This window comes from Amphiprion ocellaris, chromosome 23, assembly GCF_022539595.1.
Source record: "Amphiprion ocellaris isolate individual 3 ecotype Okinawa chromosome 23, ASM2253959v1, whole genome shotgun sequence".
NCBI lineage: Eukaryota > Metazoa > Chordata > Actinopteri > Pomacentridae > Amphiprion > Amphiprion ocellaris.
This window is the reverse complement of record NC_072788.1, coordinates 7,023,341-7,045,076: the sequence shown is the minus strand read 5'-3', so window position 1 is coordinate 7,045,076 and position 21,736 is coordinate 7,023,341. Positions and strand designations below refer to the sequence as shown.

At 41.7% G+C, this 21,736-nt stretch overlaps 1 protein-coding gene across 1 annotated transcript in view; it reads left to right on the top strand.

Annotated features, from left to right (window-relative positions):
• Positions 1 to 312: 312 nt before the first annotated feature.
• Positions 313 to 21,736, top strand: part of sema4f (sema domain, immunoglobulin domain (Ig), transmembrane domain (TM) and short cytoplasmic domain, (semaphorin) 4F) — a 67,105-nt gene continuing 45,681 nt past the window's right edge. Inside the window, exon 1 of the mRNA XM_023297224.3 lies at positions 313 to 986. Coding sequence (XP_023152992.2) covers positions 896 to 986 — 91 coding nt within the window. The 5' untranslated portion in view covers positions 313 to 895. The remainder of the gene's footprint in view (positions 987 to 21,736) is intronic.

Genomic DNA, 21,736 nt, shown 5'->3' with positions numbered 1-21,736 from the left:
CCCTGCAGACTTTCATCTCTGTATTACAGGGCAGTCATGCCACAACAGGATAATAATCCGATACGAGTCACACAAGAAATAAATCCGAAACTTCCAGGAAAAAAAACAAACAAAAAACCCAAACAAAAAAACAAACAAAAAACATCCTTATCTTACGAGGAAGTTGCTTGTTTGAATCTGCCTATGCACCTGTCGGCTGTGACGTCACCCTCTTACCTGGAGGTCAGTCCCTCGCGCAGCTTTTTCCGGAGGGCGGGGCGCGAGACTGTTGGCTTCCACAGAGCGCTCGTCCCAGAGCCGGTCACAGTCCTCCATGTCTGTCCGGGCTGCACGGCGCGCAGTAAAAACAACAATTCCTGCGTGTTATTTTTTAAACTTGAACGTAATTTTCCTGCTTGAATCTCCTCAAACGGTTCAAAACTGAGCGGAGGTTTGTTTACCGGCAGCGGGACAGGGAAGGCGACACCGGGGTCGGAGCCCGGAGAGGAGCGACGCTACGCGGCTGATTCTCGCCCAGGACGCTGGACGCTATTCCCGCACGACACTTTGGATTACTTTGGTGCGCAGTTTATGAGCGGAATAGCAGCAGATGCAACTACATTAATTTATCCGCTGCTTCCCGGCATGTCGCTTCTCTTCAGTGGGTAATAAAAAAGCTTCTGATTTGCGCGCAGCGGATGCACCCTCTTCCGTGCGCTTTGTGCACATCGCAGCTCCGGGAAAACCTGTAGCAGAACAACAGTGTTTTTTCTCATTCACCTGAACTTATTTATCCACTCGAGCGTTTTAAATCAGAGAAAGCTGTGAAGATCAGGATGCGTCGCAGCTGAAAGCACGAGTCCGGGACTTTTTGGTGTTGAGATCAGATCTGGAACAGGACGAGAGCGGAATCAGGATGACTCTCGGCGGCGTGATGTTGATGCTTCTCCCGGTGGGCTGCCTGCTCTCCGGTGGCTCCTGGGCTGCGACTCTGGGCGGACTGGGAGGTGAGTAAACAAACAGTCAGGGCAGGAAGAGTGGTGTTGGAATTTTGGGACACTTTGTTTGCACTGATTGTGTTTGTGAAGCTGCACAGAGGTATCAAAACAATCACACACGAGGCTGGAGCAACACCTGCTGCAACTTTACTGGAGTTTGCATCTTTATTCGTGTCATTTTTAATATGCAAAGTAGAAAAAGTCTTCCCCAAAATATTTCTGATAAGGTTTGGCAATGCAGAGCGCAAAAACACCCCGAGTTTCTGCTCTCATTTGTGTCCACGCAGCCAACCTCTCTGCCCCGCGCTGCTGTTTTTACGCGCTCGGAGCGCAGTGCCAAAACGCTGCCTTCTGCCTTTATTGTTGCTTTGATGAATGGTGATGCTGGCGAAGCAAGCAGGTGCCGGACTTGTTCTGCTCAACGCCAACAACAAGTGCACAGACTGGGCAGAGAACCGCGGGGCTGTGTTGGCTGATCCAGGCACGTATGAGGCTGGAAATTTAAAGGGACAGTTCAGTCAAATGCGTCTGTGTGCTGGAAGGGACTGATGCATGTAGGGAATTTGTCTTTTCATTTGCCCTCCTCTGGAGAAGCCAAAAGGTCAGGATCAGCGGCTCTGTGAGCTGCCAGTGATTCAGCATGTTGCTCGGGGGTCTGTCCAGCACAGGAGCTGCCAAGACACTGAATGATGGATCTCAGAAATGATCCAACCAGCCAAAAATTGCTTTAAGTTTCCTTGTTAAGTGTCACCGTGCATCACGTTTATGCTCATTTCTGTGTGGTGGGCTGAGCCAGACAGTGCTAGTGAGTGAAGAAGAGGCAGATGTAGTTGGGCTATAAGTCAGAGTGAAGAGAGGACAAGCCCAGCTCTCTAACAAGCTCCCTCTTTGTGCTGTGACCGTCAGGGTCAGCAGCACAGACTTGCCAGCCTTCCTGTTTTCTGAAAAGCGACTGACAGCTAAAATATAAAATGAGGGGAGACATCCATCATGACAGAAATACTAAGTCACACAGAGCTATTTGGTGACCCCTGGGAGATTGGATTGCGGTCTGTGCATGTTTATATCTTTGTCCCTGTTGAGTGTCTTCTCTTTTGTTTGCAGGTAATAACTCTAGCTGCACTTTTTCAACATTTTATGCCTGATTATTTTCTCACAGTCCTCTCTTTCACTCCCTGCCATGTGACGGTGTTTACACCCAGATGCAGCGAGGGGGAAAAGATTTAGAGGTTGCATCACTCCATCTATTGACCATTAGACTGCACTCCAGTCACCTGACCGCATTAATGGGCTTTGCTCCTCTACTGTCCTCTGCAGCAGAGCTTATTGTGCTTTAACCCTTTGTCTTGCCAATCTGGGATAAACCTACATCTAACTTCTTACTTGCTTTCTGTTGATTCAGGCTCACTTGCTGATGAAAGGGGCGTCTGTAACTTAGCTCCCTGTCTCTGTATTATTACGCAACTGTGGCCTGTGGCACGCAGGCCCCACAACAAATACAGTTGGAACGAGAGCCAATAAACAGCCATGAGAGGGGGACAGATATGTTGCCCCACAGAGCAGTATGTCTCGTTTTCACAATGAAACTATTGTAGATGAAGCAATGCATCATTAATTTTGGCGCTCATGCAGCACCACTGGGGTTTTTTCTGTCAGAGAGTGCATGCGAACTGGATTCAAATCACAATAACATTTTACTTGGGGAGTTAAAGCAGTTACCGTGGAGGTTTGTGCATGCTTCTGTACATGCGTATGTGTTATGACGACTGAATTTGACCTCTTATGTAAGGCAGAAGTTGTTATGAACAACTAATCAGGTGATTTGTGTGAGCTTTGTTTGCTTATATAGTAGCATCCAAGCCTGACTTCAGGTCCTGTTCTGCTTAAAGACCGTAGATGCTGACTGACATTCATGATCAACATGAGTTTTCGTCAGAAATTTAAATGTTCCACTGCAGTCCAAAGACATTTTATTGCCTGTAAACTTAATACCATCCATCTATGTTGCATTAGCAAGATGCTTCTTTCCATTTTTCTCATTGCAGTTGTGATGCATCTGCTTTTATTGTTCTTGTAAGACGTGTTCATATTGTCTGCCAGTGTGGTTAATTACACTGATGTGGAGCTGCTCCAGCTCTCTGGTGTTTGGGGAGAAGTCATAAAAGTGCTTGGCTGCAATCACACGCTGCATAATGAAGTTACCATGAGAGTTTTTAATTTAAAGAAATCACAAACCAGGCCTGTGGAGGTGGTCCTAACTGTGCTTTTTGAATTAAAACACATGAAGTACACTCAAGTGGAGCCAGTGATGAAACTCTACTGTACCAACTAAACAAAACTCCACCCAACTTTAAACTCTGTTGATTTGCACATCTGTTGTGACTGGACCACCACAGCCTCTCTGCCAGCTCCAGTTAGTTTCACTGGTCTAGCAGCAGCTTTTAATGCGCCTCACATGAAAGTCATTAGAGTGTCGGCACACATGGGAGGGTCTGTCTCCTGGTGGTGCAGCTACTGCATGGATCAGGGTCCTTCTACAGTGAGGGAGAGGAGGCCTGTGTCTAATTTGATCGGCTTGGTTAGTCAGAAACTGTGCAGGTAGATCAGAGTTCTGTCTCCCTCCAAGGCCACCCAGTGTCCACCTAATGCTCCACCTGCCTGTCTCACCAAAACTATACTTTTTCTTTGTTTGCAGTCAACAAGAGCTTAACAGAATCTCTATTCAAACGCCTCTCACTCCAGTAGTCTTTAATGATCAAAGATTTATTACCCTATTGTAGTTTTTTGTGTGTCTTCAGTACCAACGTTTGCACTTGGATGGTGCATGGAAAATCCACCATTTCACACAGACTGGTCTGGTCTGTGCCTCCTGTGAATTTCACATTGCAAAGTAAAACTGTTGCGTCACACTAAGTGATCGTAGTAGTAGGAAGCATCCTGCTCTGACTCATTGATGTGTGTGAAAACTGTTGCCAAGCTCTTGCAGTAATCGAGTTTAAATGGATTCCACGCTTAAGTAGAGTTTTCTCTTCCTCCAGCAGGTGCTCGCCTATGGACCCTTTTTAAAACTTTGTCTGAATGCGGTACCAAAATGTAGCTTTTCATTAAATGGGTTTGTATCTTTTTAGATTTAGCTTGTGCTGTATATTTGGCATTGTCTCAAAAAGTACGACAGAGACAGGAGTCAAGCTTAGTAAAAGAAAACCTCATCTTATGAGGTGCTTCCATTCAGAAATCATGGGCCTTGTGTATTCTGTAGAGTGTCGCTCAGGCATCCTGTGTTAGTTTTCCCACAGATAAGCTGCTGAAACGTATTGATTGCATCGTTTATGTGTCACCTGATGTGGCCTATGCACATTCCAGATGCTATATGAAGTGACAAAAGGGCTCTTACTCTGTTATCAGAGTAAATTCTCATCATTGCAGTGTTTCCCTGCCAGAGAGCTGCCTGGGGATTAGGCCAGGAGGAGTGCAACCGCTAAACTGTCTTCGCCTGTGAGAATCCATGTGGACTACAGTAGATTATGTGTTTGGGTTGAGGCTGCATTGTTGGTCTCCCACTGGGGAATATGACGTGGTTATGCAAAGACAAGAGAACAGCTTCCTCTTTCTCATCCCTGCATCCCACTGCTTACTTCTCTGCAATTCTTTTGCATCCCCTCATCCCCGTCTTTCTTGGAAGTGGAGCTGATGGGGCCTGGTGGGGTTGAGTGGTGCCATGAGAATAGAGAGAGGCATCAGAAATGCTTTTAGCGCTTCTTTCAGCTTTGTCTGATAAGCCCTCGCCCTGGCGATAGCTTGAGTGCACATAGGAAAGCTGATGCATCTTAAAACCTGCCTTCCTATCTTTATCTCTACTTAGCTTCATCGGAAATACCTCAAGAGGTTTTCTGTTCGTATTCTCGGCATAAGGTCAAACACATTTGCGGCGGGTGCTTTACTCTGCCGTGGTTGCACCTTGTCTCTGATCCGCCTCATGATATTCATAGACAGGATTTCAAGGTGCATCTGGGGTGTGGAAGGTGTAAGGTTTGGGCCGAGTGTGAAGTGGCATGAAGTGGCTCTAAGGGAACGATTCTCTGCCAGAAACTGAAGGATTTTTCCCTCTACATTGGGGTGAGTTGCTGCCCTAAGTCAAGAAGTTTAAGCATCTTGGACAGGAAAATGAAGGTGGAAGATAGACAGACGATTTGGTGCAGCATCAACAGTAATTTGGGCGTTGCACTGGACAGTCATGGTGAAGAAGGAAGCTGAGCTGGAAGGTGAAGCTCTTGGTTTATTCCAACCCTCACCTGTGGTCATGAGCTCTGGGTAGTGAGCGAAAGAACGAGATCACAAATGGAAGCGACCGAAATGAGTGTCCCTTGTAGGGTGGGATGCTAATCGAAATTAGCAACGCCTCCCCCAGGGATCCCCCAGGAAAAACTGGAAAGCATCACTGGGCAGAACGATGTCTGGAACGACCTGTGAGCCAAGCCTGGATAAAACCCTACATGTCATTCTGTTGCTGCTTTATTCTTTCTTTGCATCTCAGTTTTTGTTTTCTGTATTTTTCTTGTCTTTTCCTTTCCTTCACTCCCATGTTTTTTTCTGCTCTTTTATCCCTTTTTTGTTGTCTTCCAAATCCTCTCTTGTTCTCCCTTAAAAGAGACTAACATCATGCTAAAGATAAACCTCGAACTAAGCTATAGCCTCCAACAGAAAGGTTTTTAGTTCAAGAAAACTGTTCTGTATCGCATAACTTCTTCATCTGCAGGGTTACAGAAAATATATGAAAACGTCTTTTAAATTGGAAAAAATCTGAGTCAGATGCTTATAATATTTCACTGAACTGAAACCGACATGAATTAACCATGAAAGAGAAGGAAGGGAGGCAGGGAATGAATGAAGGACAAGAGGAGTAAATTCTCAGCTGTAATCTTCATCCTACAGAAAATATTCCCGCAACTCCTTCTTACATTCGTCAGCAAAGTTCATTAGCTTCTCATACGCTTTGACTCATAATGGGTCCTCTATGAAGCCCCAGACGTACTCTGTCATTCTGAGAATTGCATTAACGGTGCACACGCACATAGTTGTTCATGCACACCCTCACATTGTTTGTCAATGGTCAGCCCACACAGGCACTTGTGTGACTGGAGTCTGTCAGAGTAAAGGACAAACCGAGTCAGATGTCAAAGGCCACACACACTCTGTTTCACACACACACACACACACACACACACACACACTGAGTTGACAGTGCAGATTCCCTTTGTTGGGAGGATTTCATGATTGGAATTCTTTGCACTGCCCTAATTCTGCTTTTCTTGTTGTGACGTGGCTTTAACCACGTCGTCTGACCACCGTGAGCAGTTTGAACCGTAAAGCACTTACAGGTCAACGACACGGTAGGCGGAGATTGTAGGTGGGTCGATGGAATTCTCCTTTATCTTTCATTAATTCACTCCTCCTTCCGAAATGTTCCCACTCCCTCGGTTGTAAGGATCCTGTGAAACATGCTGGGAATCACAGGTTAGCTCACGACGCTTGTTAGCACGATTCTGCGATACGTCACAATATCCGGAACAAGAAAAACCAGCCCTAAAGAGGCAAAAAGCAGGAATTATGTATTCATTGGCTGCATTGTGGTGTCAATATGTGTGTGTATTATCATTATAATGCTACTTTTCATGTGTCAGATCAGCTCATAAGCTCTTTGATTTAATTTTCTGCAATTTCCCTCGTTAGTTTCTCATTCTTTACTGCAATTAAATCAACTTTCATTCATTTTACACTCATTCTTTTGAGCAGTGGTGGGAATCCATTTAGAGCAGCTGCAAGTTTTAATAAAAATATCGATATCTGGCCCGAATTTCTCAATAAGAGATTGCAATAGGAGATATGATGCCCTGCTGCATTAGAACTTGTAATGTGACGTCCAGCTTTTTAAAGAGCCCGTTAAGTATTGTGGAGTTAAAAGGTGCAGCAAAAAGTGCATTAGAGAGTTTTAGAAGAAGCGACGGCAGCTCAGGCATTTATCATCGACCTCATTGGGATTCACACCTGCTTCCTCTCCTCATCTCTCTGGCCCTGTGTTGCATGAAAATCCCATCTGATAGAAAGCAAGCCGAAGCCAATTATAATGCATGGAGAACAGTTTTCAGCATTTAGACACAGAAAGGTACACTTAAGCTGTGGATTTAATATTTTCCCCCGCTTGTTCTGTTTAATATCAACTTAAAGGGAAGCTTTTTTTTTCTTTTTTGACAATTTTAATCACATCTGGAGGCATATGGATTCTGCGTCTCAGTATTGCTGACTGCTTTCTATAATCATCATCAGTCACATAAATCGGTATCGATCGCGTTGGTGACCAAGTCAAGGTGAACAAGGGACATAGACAACGAAGCTAATGACTGTTTGCGTAACGACTCAAGAAAAATGCATGAAAAACATGAGAAGAGACAGTGAAATTAATGGGAATACAAGTCAGAAAATTAGAGCATTTAAAGCTGTTCTGATAAGCTTTGAAGAGACAGACGGAAGCTAATAGATCTTGATGAAATGAAACAAAGAAAGAGAGGAGTGATTGATCCGTCTCAGTCAGGATGTCGTAGCCGTCGCAGGTTTGAGACGAGGTCGGAGGTCACGCAGGGTCACCTTGCTCGTGTTCAGACGCTGCATCTGTTTAACCTGTTAGATCGCAAACACTCAGCTGCAGCCACGACGAGGTGATCCTCAGAGAGTTGGTCGCTGTTTACTCAGACAGATTGGAAGCCTGGAATCAGTCGATCGACCCGTCGGCCTGTCCGTGTGTCTGTCTGTGTTTCAGGGCGTGTTTTCAGGTCATTTAGTGCGTCCATTAACCCTCCTGTTGTCCTCGTTTACAGGCACCAGCAAAATATTGTTTCCTTGTCTGAAAAAAATCCAAAAATTCAGCAAAAAAATCCCCCAAATTTCTGAAAATTTGCAAAACCTTCAGGAAGAAAATTCCAATAATTCCTTCAAGGTTTCCCTTAAAAGTTTTATTTTTAAAAAATCCCCCAAATTTGGCAAGAAAATTCTTGTAAGTATTTTCAAGAAATGAGTAAAAATCTTCCTAAAAAATCCTAAAAATATCTAAAATGATTACATATATATCAGTAAAATTTCTAATATTTTCTTGAAGAACATTCACATAAAAATCAACCAAAATCCAGCGAAATTTGCTGGATTTTGGTTGATTTTTATGTGAATGTTCTTAATAAACATTTTTAAAATTTCTTTTTTCCATCAAAAAATTCTCTAAGATTACCCAAAAATGTTGAAAATGTGGACATCAGAAGTTTCACTGTGAAAATACATATTTTTCCACATTTTCAAACTTTAAACCGGGTCAATTTTGACCTGCAGGACGACATGAGGCTTAATGGAAATACTGGAATCTGAAGGCACGCTCCGTCTATTTACCTCACCGTTCTTTGTTAAAAGCACCTTTTGTTGTTAGACTTCTAATTAATGATTTAATTGCTAATTTATTGGTAATTGAGGCTCTGATGTGAAGGTGAAGGCTTTGTGTGTTGCCTTGTGTGCAGCTCCTGTGTCAGCAGTAAGTCAAAGGGAGGAGAGTAGGAAGGGGAGGAAGGAAACACACACACAGACATGAGCAGAATACTACACTTCTTTCAACTCTTTCCTGCTAGACGCTCAAACACAAACACTTGATCTCGCCACGCTTGTTTTCGCCCTCTCGTTCGCACATCGCGCCTCTGAAGCCAATAATCAAACGTAGCGCTACATGTTGCTGTCGGTGCTGTTTGTGTCGGAAGTTTGGTTAAAAGGTGGACACACTAAACTCCCCACATCAGCGCTGAACTGAGCAGTCAGCTTTTTTTTCCCACATTTGTGCCTGCTGGCATTTTTTTTACCCTCAGTGACAGTTGGAAGCTGGAAAGAGCCATCGTGTGTAGACTGCTGAGTTCCAGCTCAGAGGAAATGTCTTTTAAATTCCACTTCTGCTGCTTACTCGCAGCGCCGATACTTCTGCTTATGTGCAATCCGAATAAAAGCATTTTAGTAGTAATGGCACATTACACTGAGCCATATCCTGCAGAAAATTAACAGTAAATACTCTGTGACCTTACATTGAGCTTTCATTTGGAATCGGAAACTTATTTGTAGGCATTTCAAAATTAAACTCTGCTTTCATGAACAACAACAAAACCATAGTCAGTGATAAAACTACTAAAATGTACCGTATGTGCACATTAACTTGAACTGATACCGTCAGACCTTTTTGCAAACTCTTCTTCCTCTTTGTAATTCTTGTAAATGCTGCGGTTACAACCACAAATGGGACGTTTGACAGGTATTCTTGTGGTTCTGGTGATGGAGACCAACTGTGATTGGTCAGTGTGAGCTGCCTGTGTGGGCTGCTTTCTCCAACCGCTTTCCAACGGCACTGGAGACTGTTGATAGTGAATACAACATTAAGGAAGTTGACGAAAAGCTCGGTAATCTTCAGGAACATATATCTAGCAAATCCATCTCCCCTGCAAATACAGTTATTGCACAGCATGAGCTTCAAAATGGAAGATAGCTGTTTGTAACTCCAGTCCTGTGCAACACCATGAACCCAACTCAACTCATTCAGGCACCAGAAAATGGGCTAAATTAAAGGCTGGTTAGATCAGTTTTGTGCAGTTTTGTCTGGGAATATGAACCACAATATAAGTTGATGTGAGAAAGACCTTAAGGCAGACCCTGATTTAATATATTACCACTTTTTAAATATTTTTAAGACATTTATCATGTCCATTTTGTGCATTAATATTTCATATTCCTAAAATATTTAGCGTTTAATCAAATCTCTACAAAGCAGAGCTGGGGTTAGGTAGTATTGCAGCTACTCTCTGTTTAACTGCACAACCTATAGCAGGGGTGTCAAACATGTGGCCCGAGGGCCAAAACCAGCCCTCCAGAGGCTCCAATCCGGCCCGCAAGACGACTTTGTAAAGAGTAAAATTACAGAGAAGACATTAACTGCAAATTGTAAATTTGTAAACTATAATTTTATGATAATTTCTAGACCATGATAAGTTGTTTTGATCATGAAATAAAATACTAGATTGCCCATTGTTCTTTTGTCATTTCGTGTCTCAGTTTTGTAATATTTTGTCTTGTTTTTGTTGTTCTTTTGTCTGACTCATTGTTTGTCTCATGTTTTTATCATTTTGTGTTTCCTTTTTGTCTCACTTGTGTTTTTTGTCTTGTTTTTGTCATTTTGTTTTTTGCTGTATTCATTTTTGTTGTTTTGTGTAATTTTTTGTCTTGTTTTTGTTGTTTGTCCATTTTTTTGTCGCTTTGTAACTTTTTTGTCGAATATTTTGTCTCTTTTTTGTTTTGTTTCGTGTCATAGATACGAGGATACACGATGGTTTAAAGGTCACTTTCAGGTTCTTTAAGGAGCCAAATTAGAGACGCATCGTATGGAGCACAGTCTTTATAGACACTATTAGCCAGGTAATAAGAGAGTACAAATACAGGACACACAGACTATTACATACCCAGCAGTGAGAACTGGACCATCAGGTTGAACCAGCCTATGATTCTAAACATGACATGCTTTTGGTTCAACCGATTTCCACAGAAAACTCCCACCGTAGTTAGTATGGAGTTAATTTACAGTCTGATGAAGATTGAAAAGAAAGTGTGTGTGTGTGTGTATATGTGTGTGTGTGTGTGTATATGTGTGTGTGTGTGTGTGTGTGTGTGTGTGTGTGTGTATATGTGTGTGTGTGTGTGTGTGTGTGTGTGTGTGTGGTCATACACACACTCTCTGCAGGGTGTTCAGTGTGTCATGCAGAGCGAGTTACTGCTCCTGCTATGATCAAGGTAACACACCTGGTCATAAAGTCAGCGCAGCGACTCCCGTCTGGCAAACACACACTCTGGTTCTTCAAAGAGACGCTGAGTAACAGCTCCTCTAAATAAAAAGGACAAACTCTGTGTGTGTTTGTGCGTCTATGTGTGTGTGTGTGTGTGGTTTTTCTGTATAACGAACCCAGATATCTGTTTCCTCTCTGTGCTTGGTCTCTCTTTGGCAGCCTGGTAAATCAAAGCACCTCTTCTCTCGCGCTGCTTTGTGCATGTGTGTGTGTGTGTGTGTCTTTTGGCAGTCTTGGTTGGCACACAACCACGAGGCCCATTTCATCCCTACACACACACACACACACACGCACACGCACACGCACACTAAATCACACAAAGACAGCTTGACAGTAAGGGCTTCCCTGCTGCGTCCACTTTGTCTTTATTGATTGATAGTGTCTTCCGCTGCTGGAAGGTTTTTTCGGTATTGTTTCGTGTATGTGCGTGCATCGGTCAGTTTTGAAAGTTGCGTATTGACTGTGTTGTTTCCTGTCGTTTCCATATCTTGTTGCGTTACTAATTTTATGTTTGTGTTTTTTTTTCAGCATGTTGGCATTGTGTGTCTGCCTTTTTTCACTTTAGTGTGTGTGTTTGCTGTTAAGCAAAGCGGAGCAGCGTTGCGAACCTTAAATGGCAGGAAGCAGGCTGAGGCAGACACAAAGGGAAACTGTCAGCAGTCACACACACACCACACAACACACACATGTTAATTGACACAAAAATGCCAGCAAATACAGATGTGTGCTCTTTTTAAACCTGTCTTACGTTTTTGCTGCTTAACAAGGTTTTAAAGGTCACCTTACCTGCATCGGCCACCGGTTTCGGAGTGTATATCTGTGATTGTGTGTCTGTGTGGTTGTGTGTGTGTCTGTGTACAAACTGCTCATTAAATCCCCCCCTCCGTCTCTCTCTCCTCCATCCCCTCACACTGCTCCTCGGTCTCCCTCCTCTGCTCTCCCTTTATTGTGGTTTCTTTTAATTGGAGTCTGAGGTGGTAATTACAGGGAGGGATGAAGAGGAGGAGGAGGAAGGAAGCAGTAGGGGGTGAGGAAGAAGGAGGGAAGACGAGGAGAAGGAGGAGGAGAAGGAGGAGGAGAAGGAGGAGGAGAAGGAGGAGGAGAAGGAGGAGGAGAAGGAGGAGGATGGCTGTGATGAAAGGTGCAGAGGAGATGACAGAGAGGAGGGAACTTTTCAAGAGGCTGTTGAGACCTGACCACTCAGTTTTTTTGCTGTTTCCGATGCAGACAAATGAATTTAAAGATTCATAAAATGCACTTTTTCTCATTTGCACATCCTTTCTTGATGGTTTAATTATTCAAATAATCAATTCCTAAGACTGAAATTAATGAGGCCCTGCTGGACTGCTGCAGATTCTTGGTAGCTCACTGAATTATGATGCCTTTCAGTTATAAATTGTTTGCATAGTGCAGTTTGATTTTCTCCAGCCCATATTCGAGTCTGGACTGGCTTAGATGCACAAAACAAAACACACAGCATGTTCCTCTCCCCGAGGCCTGTGTGCTTTGGAAATGTTTTTTTAATGTTCTTTTGGTTTTTGCTCATTTCTTTGTCTTGCTTTCTCCCGACAGACGCTGGATTCGGTTTTTCTCGGAGCTTAGAATGTGTCTGTTTGCCCGTGTTTCCCTCTGTTGCATTCATGAGAAACTTTCATTTTAACAGTCATTGTGTGTTTATCTTTGTGTGTGTGTGTGTGTGTGTGTGTGAAGGTGGAAATGCTGAAGGCCTCAGCGTTTTGCCTTTCTGCAGTGTTAAATGAGATACAGTAGCTGCCCCTCCTCTGCTGCTGTCTGGGACACACACACACCAACACACAACCTTGTTGAAAGCCAGCCGTGCTGTAAGGATGCATTAAGGCTGATCCACATTATCATAATTGAGGTGTCTGCAGAGCCTGTTTGTGTATTTTGTGCGTTTTGAGTGTGTGTGTGTGTGTGTGTCCAGGGGGAATACAGAAAGAGAGAGAGGGTCTTTAGTGCCAGACAGACACCATACTTTCATCTTTTAGCTTAACATTACAATGGGAGACAGGCTCTCCCTAAAATGTGCGGTTGTGTGCGCGCAACATCAGTCGGGCTGGAAAAGCCTCCTAAAAGCATTATCACACTGATCTAGAAAGCATGTCGACATTACAGAGCGCTACACGGCCCGCTGCATGGACATGGATGGTGGCGTTGCAGTGAGAACACGTTAACTTCGCCTTTGTTTTGAAAGGACGATCAAAGCTCAGGCCGCCAAAATAAAAGACAGAGTGTTTGCTGGGTTTGTAGACTAAATAACAAATCCAAAGTTTTAATCCTGTCTGTGTGTTGAGGCACGACATGAAACAGCTCCTCTGGGAAACGACACGACACCGATGTGATTAATTAAAAGTTTGAGATGATGTCACACCGCAGTCAGATGGCATCATGACATCACAGCGGCCTCCGTCTCGGCTGATCTTATCAGCTTAAGTGCTTTTACATAATGGCTGCTTCGTCCACGTGGAATGGAAATGAGAGCCGAGCAATCCGGAGAAGTGCAAGAACGCAAATACGCAGAAACATCCAGCACACACACGAGCAGGTTACAGATATTTTTTCTTTTTGAAGGGCTTTGGTACATGACAAATGAGGATTATTATTCATTTACAGGATTATTTATTTCCGTATCATGCAAGTGAGGTAAACTATACTTAAATCCATGATCTGTGTGAGTGAGTGAACAGTTTAGTTAGAAAATTCTCTTCCTTCTTCTGCTAAATAAACCCTTTTTTAAAAGGCTTTATCTAAAAAATGTAATATCTGAAAACTGATAACTAACTTTGCTTGTATGAACCTATGAATCAAATCAAGACGTAACAGATTCATGCTATTTTCTGTTAATTTATTGCTTTAAATCATTCTTTGATCATTAATTTAAGCTCTAAACACTCACCTCTGTGCATCAAAGTTACATATTCAGGCATTTTTTACACTGAAAACAAATGCTTCCTGTCTTAAAATGGCTTAGATTAATTCTATACTGTTGCTACTCGCTGCAGCTTAAGCACACCAGCTCTGCTCAAACACTGTAAAAGTACTTTGGGCTTCGCAAGTTATAACATTGGAGAAATTCAGCCATACATGTTTGTACTGGAAAGCAAATCTGCAGAGGAATAATGATTTCAAAAGCCCCAAATATGCTGCAAGCTGACAGGATTGGTTCTTTAGGTTTGTTACATGTCAAATCCTTGTTGTCTGACTCTGTGTTCTTAAGGCTGTCATCGCTAAGCTGCAGCTTTAAGGTGGAAATGCTCAGCCCTGGTGTTATTTTACTGTCATCTAGCATTTAAAAACACAGATGTGTCAGCGAGGTAAAAAAAAAGCATAATTCTGAAGATTAGTCAGTTAGTTGATTCATAGAAAATCAACTACTTTGACAATCTGTTGGTGGTTAAGTCATTTAATAATTTTTAAATCTGTTATTTATGGGTTTTAAACAATTTTAGGCTTGAATATTGTGCATTTTTCACCGTTTTTAAAAGTTTTATAGACAATAAGATTAGAACAATTGGCTGTTACTATGTGGTAGTTGAGCTGTTAACCTGCTTTTTGTCAATCCAAGTTGAACTACTTCCCTGTCCATAAAAGTTACCTCATCTCTACCTCTCTGTTTGCTGTTTACTCCCTCACCTACTAAAACTTGTATTATCTGCAACCACAACAAACACATAAACCACAACTGTCCCTAGTTTCCATTTCCTCACTGTTGAAATACTGAAGAAAGTGTTTTCTGACACAAACACAGTTAAATTACTAATTGAAGGCCTTCAGCTATAGAACTAATGGGATATTGAATAGAGGGCAATCTGTTAATGGGACTGTGTGTGTGTGTGTGTGTGTGTGTGTGTGTGTGTGTGTGTGTGTGTGTGTGTGTGTGTGTGTGTGTGTGTGTGTGTGTGTGTGTGTGTGTGTGTGTGTGTGTGTGTGTGTGTGTGTGTGAGTGTGTGTGTATGTGTGTGTGTGTGTGTGTGTGTGTGTGCGGCTATTGCACTAATAGGGAATTGAAAGACTGGATGCACTAAAGACACTTAGAGATGAAGTGGACTTATCCCACTCAAACATATGGTTTAGGTCAAACTGTGTGTGTGTGCTTAGGAGGGAATTTAGGGAGGAGGGGGGACATCAGCTAATAAGCTTTGAGTTAGATGTGAATTACTTTGATAATGAGTTCTTCTTAGGCTTGTATGTGCATATGTTGGTGATATTATGCGGCTGCTTTATGAGGCACTGACACACTGGCATAGGACTGACTCAACATGATGTGTGTTTATTACTAGAAAGTGTGTGAGAACAGGAAGTGGATCAGGTGACCTAGATGTACTCTTGTACCCACAATAGGTGTGATAAGACTTTTTTTTTTAGTGCTGAATGAATGGTATTAATGGTGTATTCCCAGGAACCAGGGCGCTGTTGTGTACCTACCTGTGCAAACAATTTTCTCAGCACCAAATAATAGCCCATGCCATGTCTTGTATTGTGCTGTGTAGCAGGATTTTCAAAGCTCCAAGACATCCCATTACTTCAGACTCCAACAGTGCATCAGTCTTGCACAGGCAACTTCATACTGAAATAATGTGGAAATTTGTAAAAAATAATAACATACTGAGAATTATTTGTGTCTGCCTGAATGTGGCTGCACTGTTTTCCATTCATTCAGTTTATTCCCACATGTACGTTTTCCTTTAACCCTCCTGTTGTCCTCATTTACGGGCACCAAAAAATACTGTTTCCTTGTCTGAAAAAAATCCAAAAATTCAGCAAAAAAATTCCCCAAATTTCTGAAAATTTGTAAAACCTTCAGGAAGAAAATTCCAATAATTCCTTAAAAGTTTGCCTCAAATTTTTTTTAATTTTTAAAAAATCCCCCAAATTTGGCAAAAAAATCTTGTAAATATATTTTAAAAAATGAGTAAAAATCTTCCAAAAAAAATCCTAAAATTATCTAAAATGATTACATATATATCAGTAAAATGTCTAATATTTTCTTTAAGAACATTCACATAAAAATCAACCAAAATCCAGCGAAATTCACTGGATTTTGGTTGATTTTTTTGTGTGAATGTTCTTAAGAAACATTTTCAACGTTTCTTTATTTCCACCAAAAAATATTCAAAGATTTCCCAAAAATGTTGAAAATGTGGACATCAGACGTTTCACTGTGAAAATATATATTTTTTCCACATTTTCAAACTTTAAAATGGGTCAATTTTGACCTGCAGGACGACACGAGGGTTAAATCATATCATCCGTGCACACAAACACAAAATGCACACATGCTGTACATACCTGCAGCTGTGGTGCTGACAGTAGGAGGTGAAGAGCAGGGCATGCACAGTGCATCTAGTTTTTAAAGGCGGAGAACCATTAATAACGCCCATAAATGTCACTTACAACACTATTTATAGTGCGAAGAGTTAAAGACATGAGGCTAAGATGCCAGCTGAAGGTTGACCAAGGGTGTAATGGACAAATTAGCAATTAGCTGGTGCATTTTCAGACAATCTCAGTTCAAGCAAGTAAAAATTTAAAATTGCATAAAGACTTTCTTTTGCTCTGACGGTAAAGTGAAGCCTTAAAATATTAAGAAAGTGCACTAAGTTGAGCTCCTCGGCCTTTTGGTTCCTGGCTGTGCAGTCTTGTGTACCGGTCTGTGTCACGTTGAACATCACGGGTGCGTTTAGTTTAGTCAGTCTGACTGGTTTGCATTATGAATGAGCAGGGAGTTTGCATGTCATCATTGTTGTGTTTCAAACGCAGACGCCCTCAGAGATAAATGGAGAGACTTGCTGCGTGAGAGACACAGAACTGTTGTTTTAATCGCAAATTCATTTATTGCTTCAAATTTTAAAGCTCCCATTCAGGTTGATTTTTCAAGCTAAAACCTGCAAGATTATGCACTTAAAGGTAATAAAAATGGAGATGACAAGTTGTGAACATTAATAGTGACATGATATATCGATCACAGATGTGTCGATATTGGCTTATATGTGCTGATATGAAAACTTGTCCTTCTTTTATAGCACATAATGCAGAAAATTATTTAGAAAAGCCATTGTGGCAGAGTTTTTCCGGCAGAAATTTCACTCCACTGTTTACAGCATTTCAGCAATGACTTGCAGCACATGTAGAAGAGCAGACGGTGGGGCGGAGTCAAGCGGTGTCTTCACAATAAAATCACTAACTAACCAAAAACTTTAATTTAATTGAATATTTTGCAAAAATCAACATCAGAACCAGTCACAAAAATCCAGTATTTGTCAAATATATTCTCATAGTGCAAGAAAAATATTCACTTGCACGAGTATAAGACTTTTTCAAAGACTTGCAACTTCTGTATAATGATGCATAGCAAAGATTAGTTCTTGTGAGATAAATTCGTCCTTGTTTTTGGACAGTTTTCTGTCTCGTTTACTTTCTTCTCTTATTCTGCCTTCAATGGTTATTTTCTTTGTGCTTGAAGTGCAGAAGCTCCTGCCATTTATTTGAAACTACCAAATTGCTCACTGCTTCATTTCACTCAACAAAAGCACAACAAAAGGCAGAAAATACGTGTAATTTTAGGGGATTTTTTTTGAGCAGCTAGAAATTCATGTGACTGATAAGTGAGCTGGCAGCAACCACAGTGAAAGTGCCGGCGGTAAAACCAACTCAACCATGCAGATAACGCAATATGACAATATTTTATCAAAAGTCAATCACAGATTTAATCTAGAAGAAATTGTAAAGGCACAAATAAATTAAAACGTGCTTTGCTAGGAGGCGTCGGACATTAGGAGAAGAGAACTAATGGAATTAATGGACCATTCAATTATTCACTGCTAATCTTTTAACTCTGTATTATTTTAGCAGCTTGAATTGTTTGAGTGAAGTGGTTGTTTGTGTGTACAAAAGCCACACTTGATGTATAATGAATATCTGCATGCTGCTGAGTGAAGTCTATGAAGAGACCTAATTATGGACACGTGAAATGATTTAACTGTGACCTTTGTGGGCTGTATTTGTGTTTGCATCGAGTTTTCCAACTGAACACGTTTTTCTCCTAGTTTTTGTCTTTGCCGCTTATCTGAACGTCTGTGTGTGTGTGTGTGTGTGTGTGTGTGTGTGTGTGTGTGTGTGTGTGTGTGTGTGTGTGTGTGTGTGTGTGTGTGTGTGTGTGTGTGTGCATGGGTGTGTGCATGGGTGTGTTGTGTGTTTGCTGACGGCTTGTCACCAGGCCAACCATTGTGAGGCAGTCAGTAGCTGCCATATTGGCCCCGAAGCGATAAAGATGTCAGACTTGACGCACCACTAATTTCTCATGAAAATAACACAGTAGAGAGGAAGCTGTTGGCCGCAGCGACTCATTTCAGACCCTGAACTGAAACTTGAGCTCGGATACAAGTCCTTATAAGAACATGTAGCGCAGGATATTTATTTATATGTAATGTTTATTTAAATGTGCAGAATGCAACTTACAGTTTGATGCTGGTGTGCAATTTGTAATTCTTCTGCTGCAGAGGCTGATCGGCAGGTTGAGGTGCAGCTAAAAGCCATAGCAGGGATAAAGCTTTCCTTGTTAGGTCAACTACACACACACACACACACACACACACACTTGCACACACGCACAGCTCTTAGTATTTGCCAGGAATGAGCTAAGGGTCATTAATCTTGCTTTGGTTGCAGCAAACTGACCAAATTCAACCCTCCACACACACACACACACACACACACACACACACACACACACAGAATATTCATGCACATTACATGTACACTCACACGCATGTAACAACAAATAAGCATTCTTTCTCTCTGTTTTGAATCTCCCTCTGCGTTTCCGTGAAGCTCCTCCCTGCATGTAAAGGTGCAGCATGTGTTGCGACGCGTAAACAAATCAAACCTACACAGGGAGGAGCGGCTCCAGTGGAATACCTCTGGCTTCTGTTTTAGGTCAAGCGCAACAGTTTGCTTCATCCGTACGTGTCTGTGTCTTATGCAATGTGGGTTCTGGACAAATACACACACAGATACAAAAACAACAAATCAGCCGGATGATTGTTTGGGTGATAAACAGGGATTGGATGGTGTGAAGTCGCTGCAGCAAGAAGAGGATTTGAGGCCTTTTAGTGATTGTGACAGCAGGGGGTACAGAGGATTACACCGGCTCCCTCTTATTGTCTCTGCTGATCAAAAGCTCCTATATTTTGGTGGTTTTGATGTTTAAAGGCCCCAGTTAGTGCTGCTATATTACTGCTGATGCATTAATGTGAAAGCAGAACTTATATTTGGTCGTTATTTAGCATTTTTGAAGCTGCTTTGATCTGTAATAATGGATTTTTCCAAATTTTGTGGTTTAAAATTAGCTGTTTAAAAATGCAGTTGTGTAAAACATACCATGTTCCCCATTAAGATGTAGATAAGTAATCTGCAAATACACACAGATTGAAAATTACAGGTTTACTTTTATTGAAAATGCTAGAAAAGCGAGAAGACATTGAAACCGATTGGGTCTTGCAAATTAACAGAGATAGGAAAATGACATGTAGCTGCAGTAGCAGAATGTTGGCTGTTGCATTTGCATGATGTGCAAAGGAGATATCATTGCTTTTAGTTTTACAGAAATGTTCTTTTTGTGGAAATGGATAAGCTGTGCAAACATTTCCAGTGATGTATAGTTAGAATTCTGGGGAAGAGCACATCTGGCTGGTGTAGGTTTAATATAGAGGTGTAAATCAAGCTTTAGTGGCATCAAACTGAGATTCTCAAATGAAGTAAAAGTACCTCAAACGTCTACTTCAGCACAGTATGAGAGAATTTTGGAACAATATCATGCAATACTCCACAGAGGAAGTTGCATGTTTTACTTTTTAACAGTGGAATTTCCTAAAAAAGAATCCTAAAAAATCATGAAAATATGGACGTAAATATTGTTTCAATGGTTGTTTCAGAAGATTGTATTCTATTTTGAGCACACAAGGAGATCTAAAGACTCCATATAGAAGAATTAGATTGGCGTTATATCATCTGTTAGTGTCAGCTTGATTAAAAAAGGATGTGTTGAAGTATTTTGAGAGAAATGAGAGGAAGTTTTGCAGTGGAATACATTTGTGTTTCTGTGGATAGAGGGATTGGAGTGGGAGTAAACTAAGAAGGAAGAAAGAGATGCCAAAAGGATATTTTCTCATCATCGGGAGAAAATGAAAGTGGATGGAAGAGCTGGAAGATGAGATACGAGGGCAGAAAGTCAAGACGAGCTGTCGAGTCCTGTGGACCGATGGCAGTCTGAGAGGAGCACAGATGAAAAGAGGAGTTTTCTCCTTCTCCGTCTCACATTGTGTGACCTGCTCTGTCTCTCCCTGTGGGTTTAATCAGGCAGACAGTTGGTCCGACCCGATCCGGGGGGAGGTTTATCATCAGCGGGCATTAATCTGTGTGACAGGGGCTTATTAGATGAGAGCGACCACCCCTGCTGACTTACACAGTGGATGGAGCCGGAGCTGACAGAGAGAGGAGGCTGAGGTTTGGTTTGAGAAGCTACCTTCTTCTTATCTAAACGGATGGAAGGAATAAAGGGAGGGATTTATTTTTGTTTGCGCTGACGTGAAGGAAAATTAAAAGCGCAGGAGGGATCTGCTGTCTTTGTGTGGAAGGTCAACATCAGTCATATGTGCAGTGGAGGCTGCTGCTGCCCAAGTCAATATCATTACACTCCTGAGTGTGTGTGTGTGTGTGTGTGTGTGTGTGTGTGAGGCAGACACACACACACTCAGCACACATTCAGGATGCAACCTACATACAGGGTTTGTTGTGTTTGTTTTCTCTCCCCACTGCGTTCACACACGACTGGCTGATCTTTAGTGCTGATTACGTAATGACACAGCAGCTCTCCAGAGTTTTTGTTGCAGCAGAGTCTCTCCTGAGGCCAAGAGAGGATGTAATGAGACTCTTCCTTTCAATACTTAATAAACTCCTGGCTGCTGCGGCTTCTTTCGCTTCTTTTCTATTTTTTTTCTTTTTACCCAGCTGCAGTTTCCTTTCAATCTCCTGGAGTCATGAACGGTAGTTTTACTGCAGAAAGCAGCCAGAAGGGAACGTAAATCACCTGTGTTGTGATGGTGCACTGTGCTGAGTCACACCTCGCTGTGCTAACAAACGCTGTGGAGCAAGGCCAAGGTGATCTGACGAGGATTACTTTTCATCTTTTACGGATTTACCTTGGTCATCAGTTGATAGTTTGAGCATTAACTGCTGTTTTATGCAGTTTTCTGAGTGAAGAATTCATGATTAGGTGTTTGGATGCACAACATTGGACTTAATTTCCACTAAAGAGAGAAGAAACAAGTTTTTATTTGTGCTTTATTTGTGCTTGTACAGTTTCACTGGAAAAATGCTCCTCTCAAAACAAGAAAAAAGCTTATTTCAAGGAACTTTAAACTTTGAAATAAATGAAAAAAATCTGCCAATAGAACAAGTGAAAAATGGCTTGGTAAGGTTTCTTGAAATAAGATATGATATTTAGAATACTGAGATCTTAAAATTAGCTGGGAAAACTTATTTTAGCTATATTTTACCAGGATTGTCAAGCTTAGGTGTCTTAAAATAAGCCAGACATGCTTAAAAAAAATAGCAATTTTCACTCAATAATAGATTTTTGCTTTCATGTAACCTCCTAATTTGAGATGTATTAAACTTATTTTGAGTTTTCTTGTAAAATACAACTCAAAACAAGATAGTTTCAAGATTGTTTGACTTAACAAGATATTTAAGATGCATTGTCTTTAAACAAGTCCCTCCATCTTGCTGAAATGTCACTTGTTAAGTGAATTTATCTTAAATCAAGTGGGA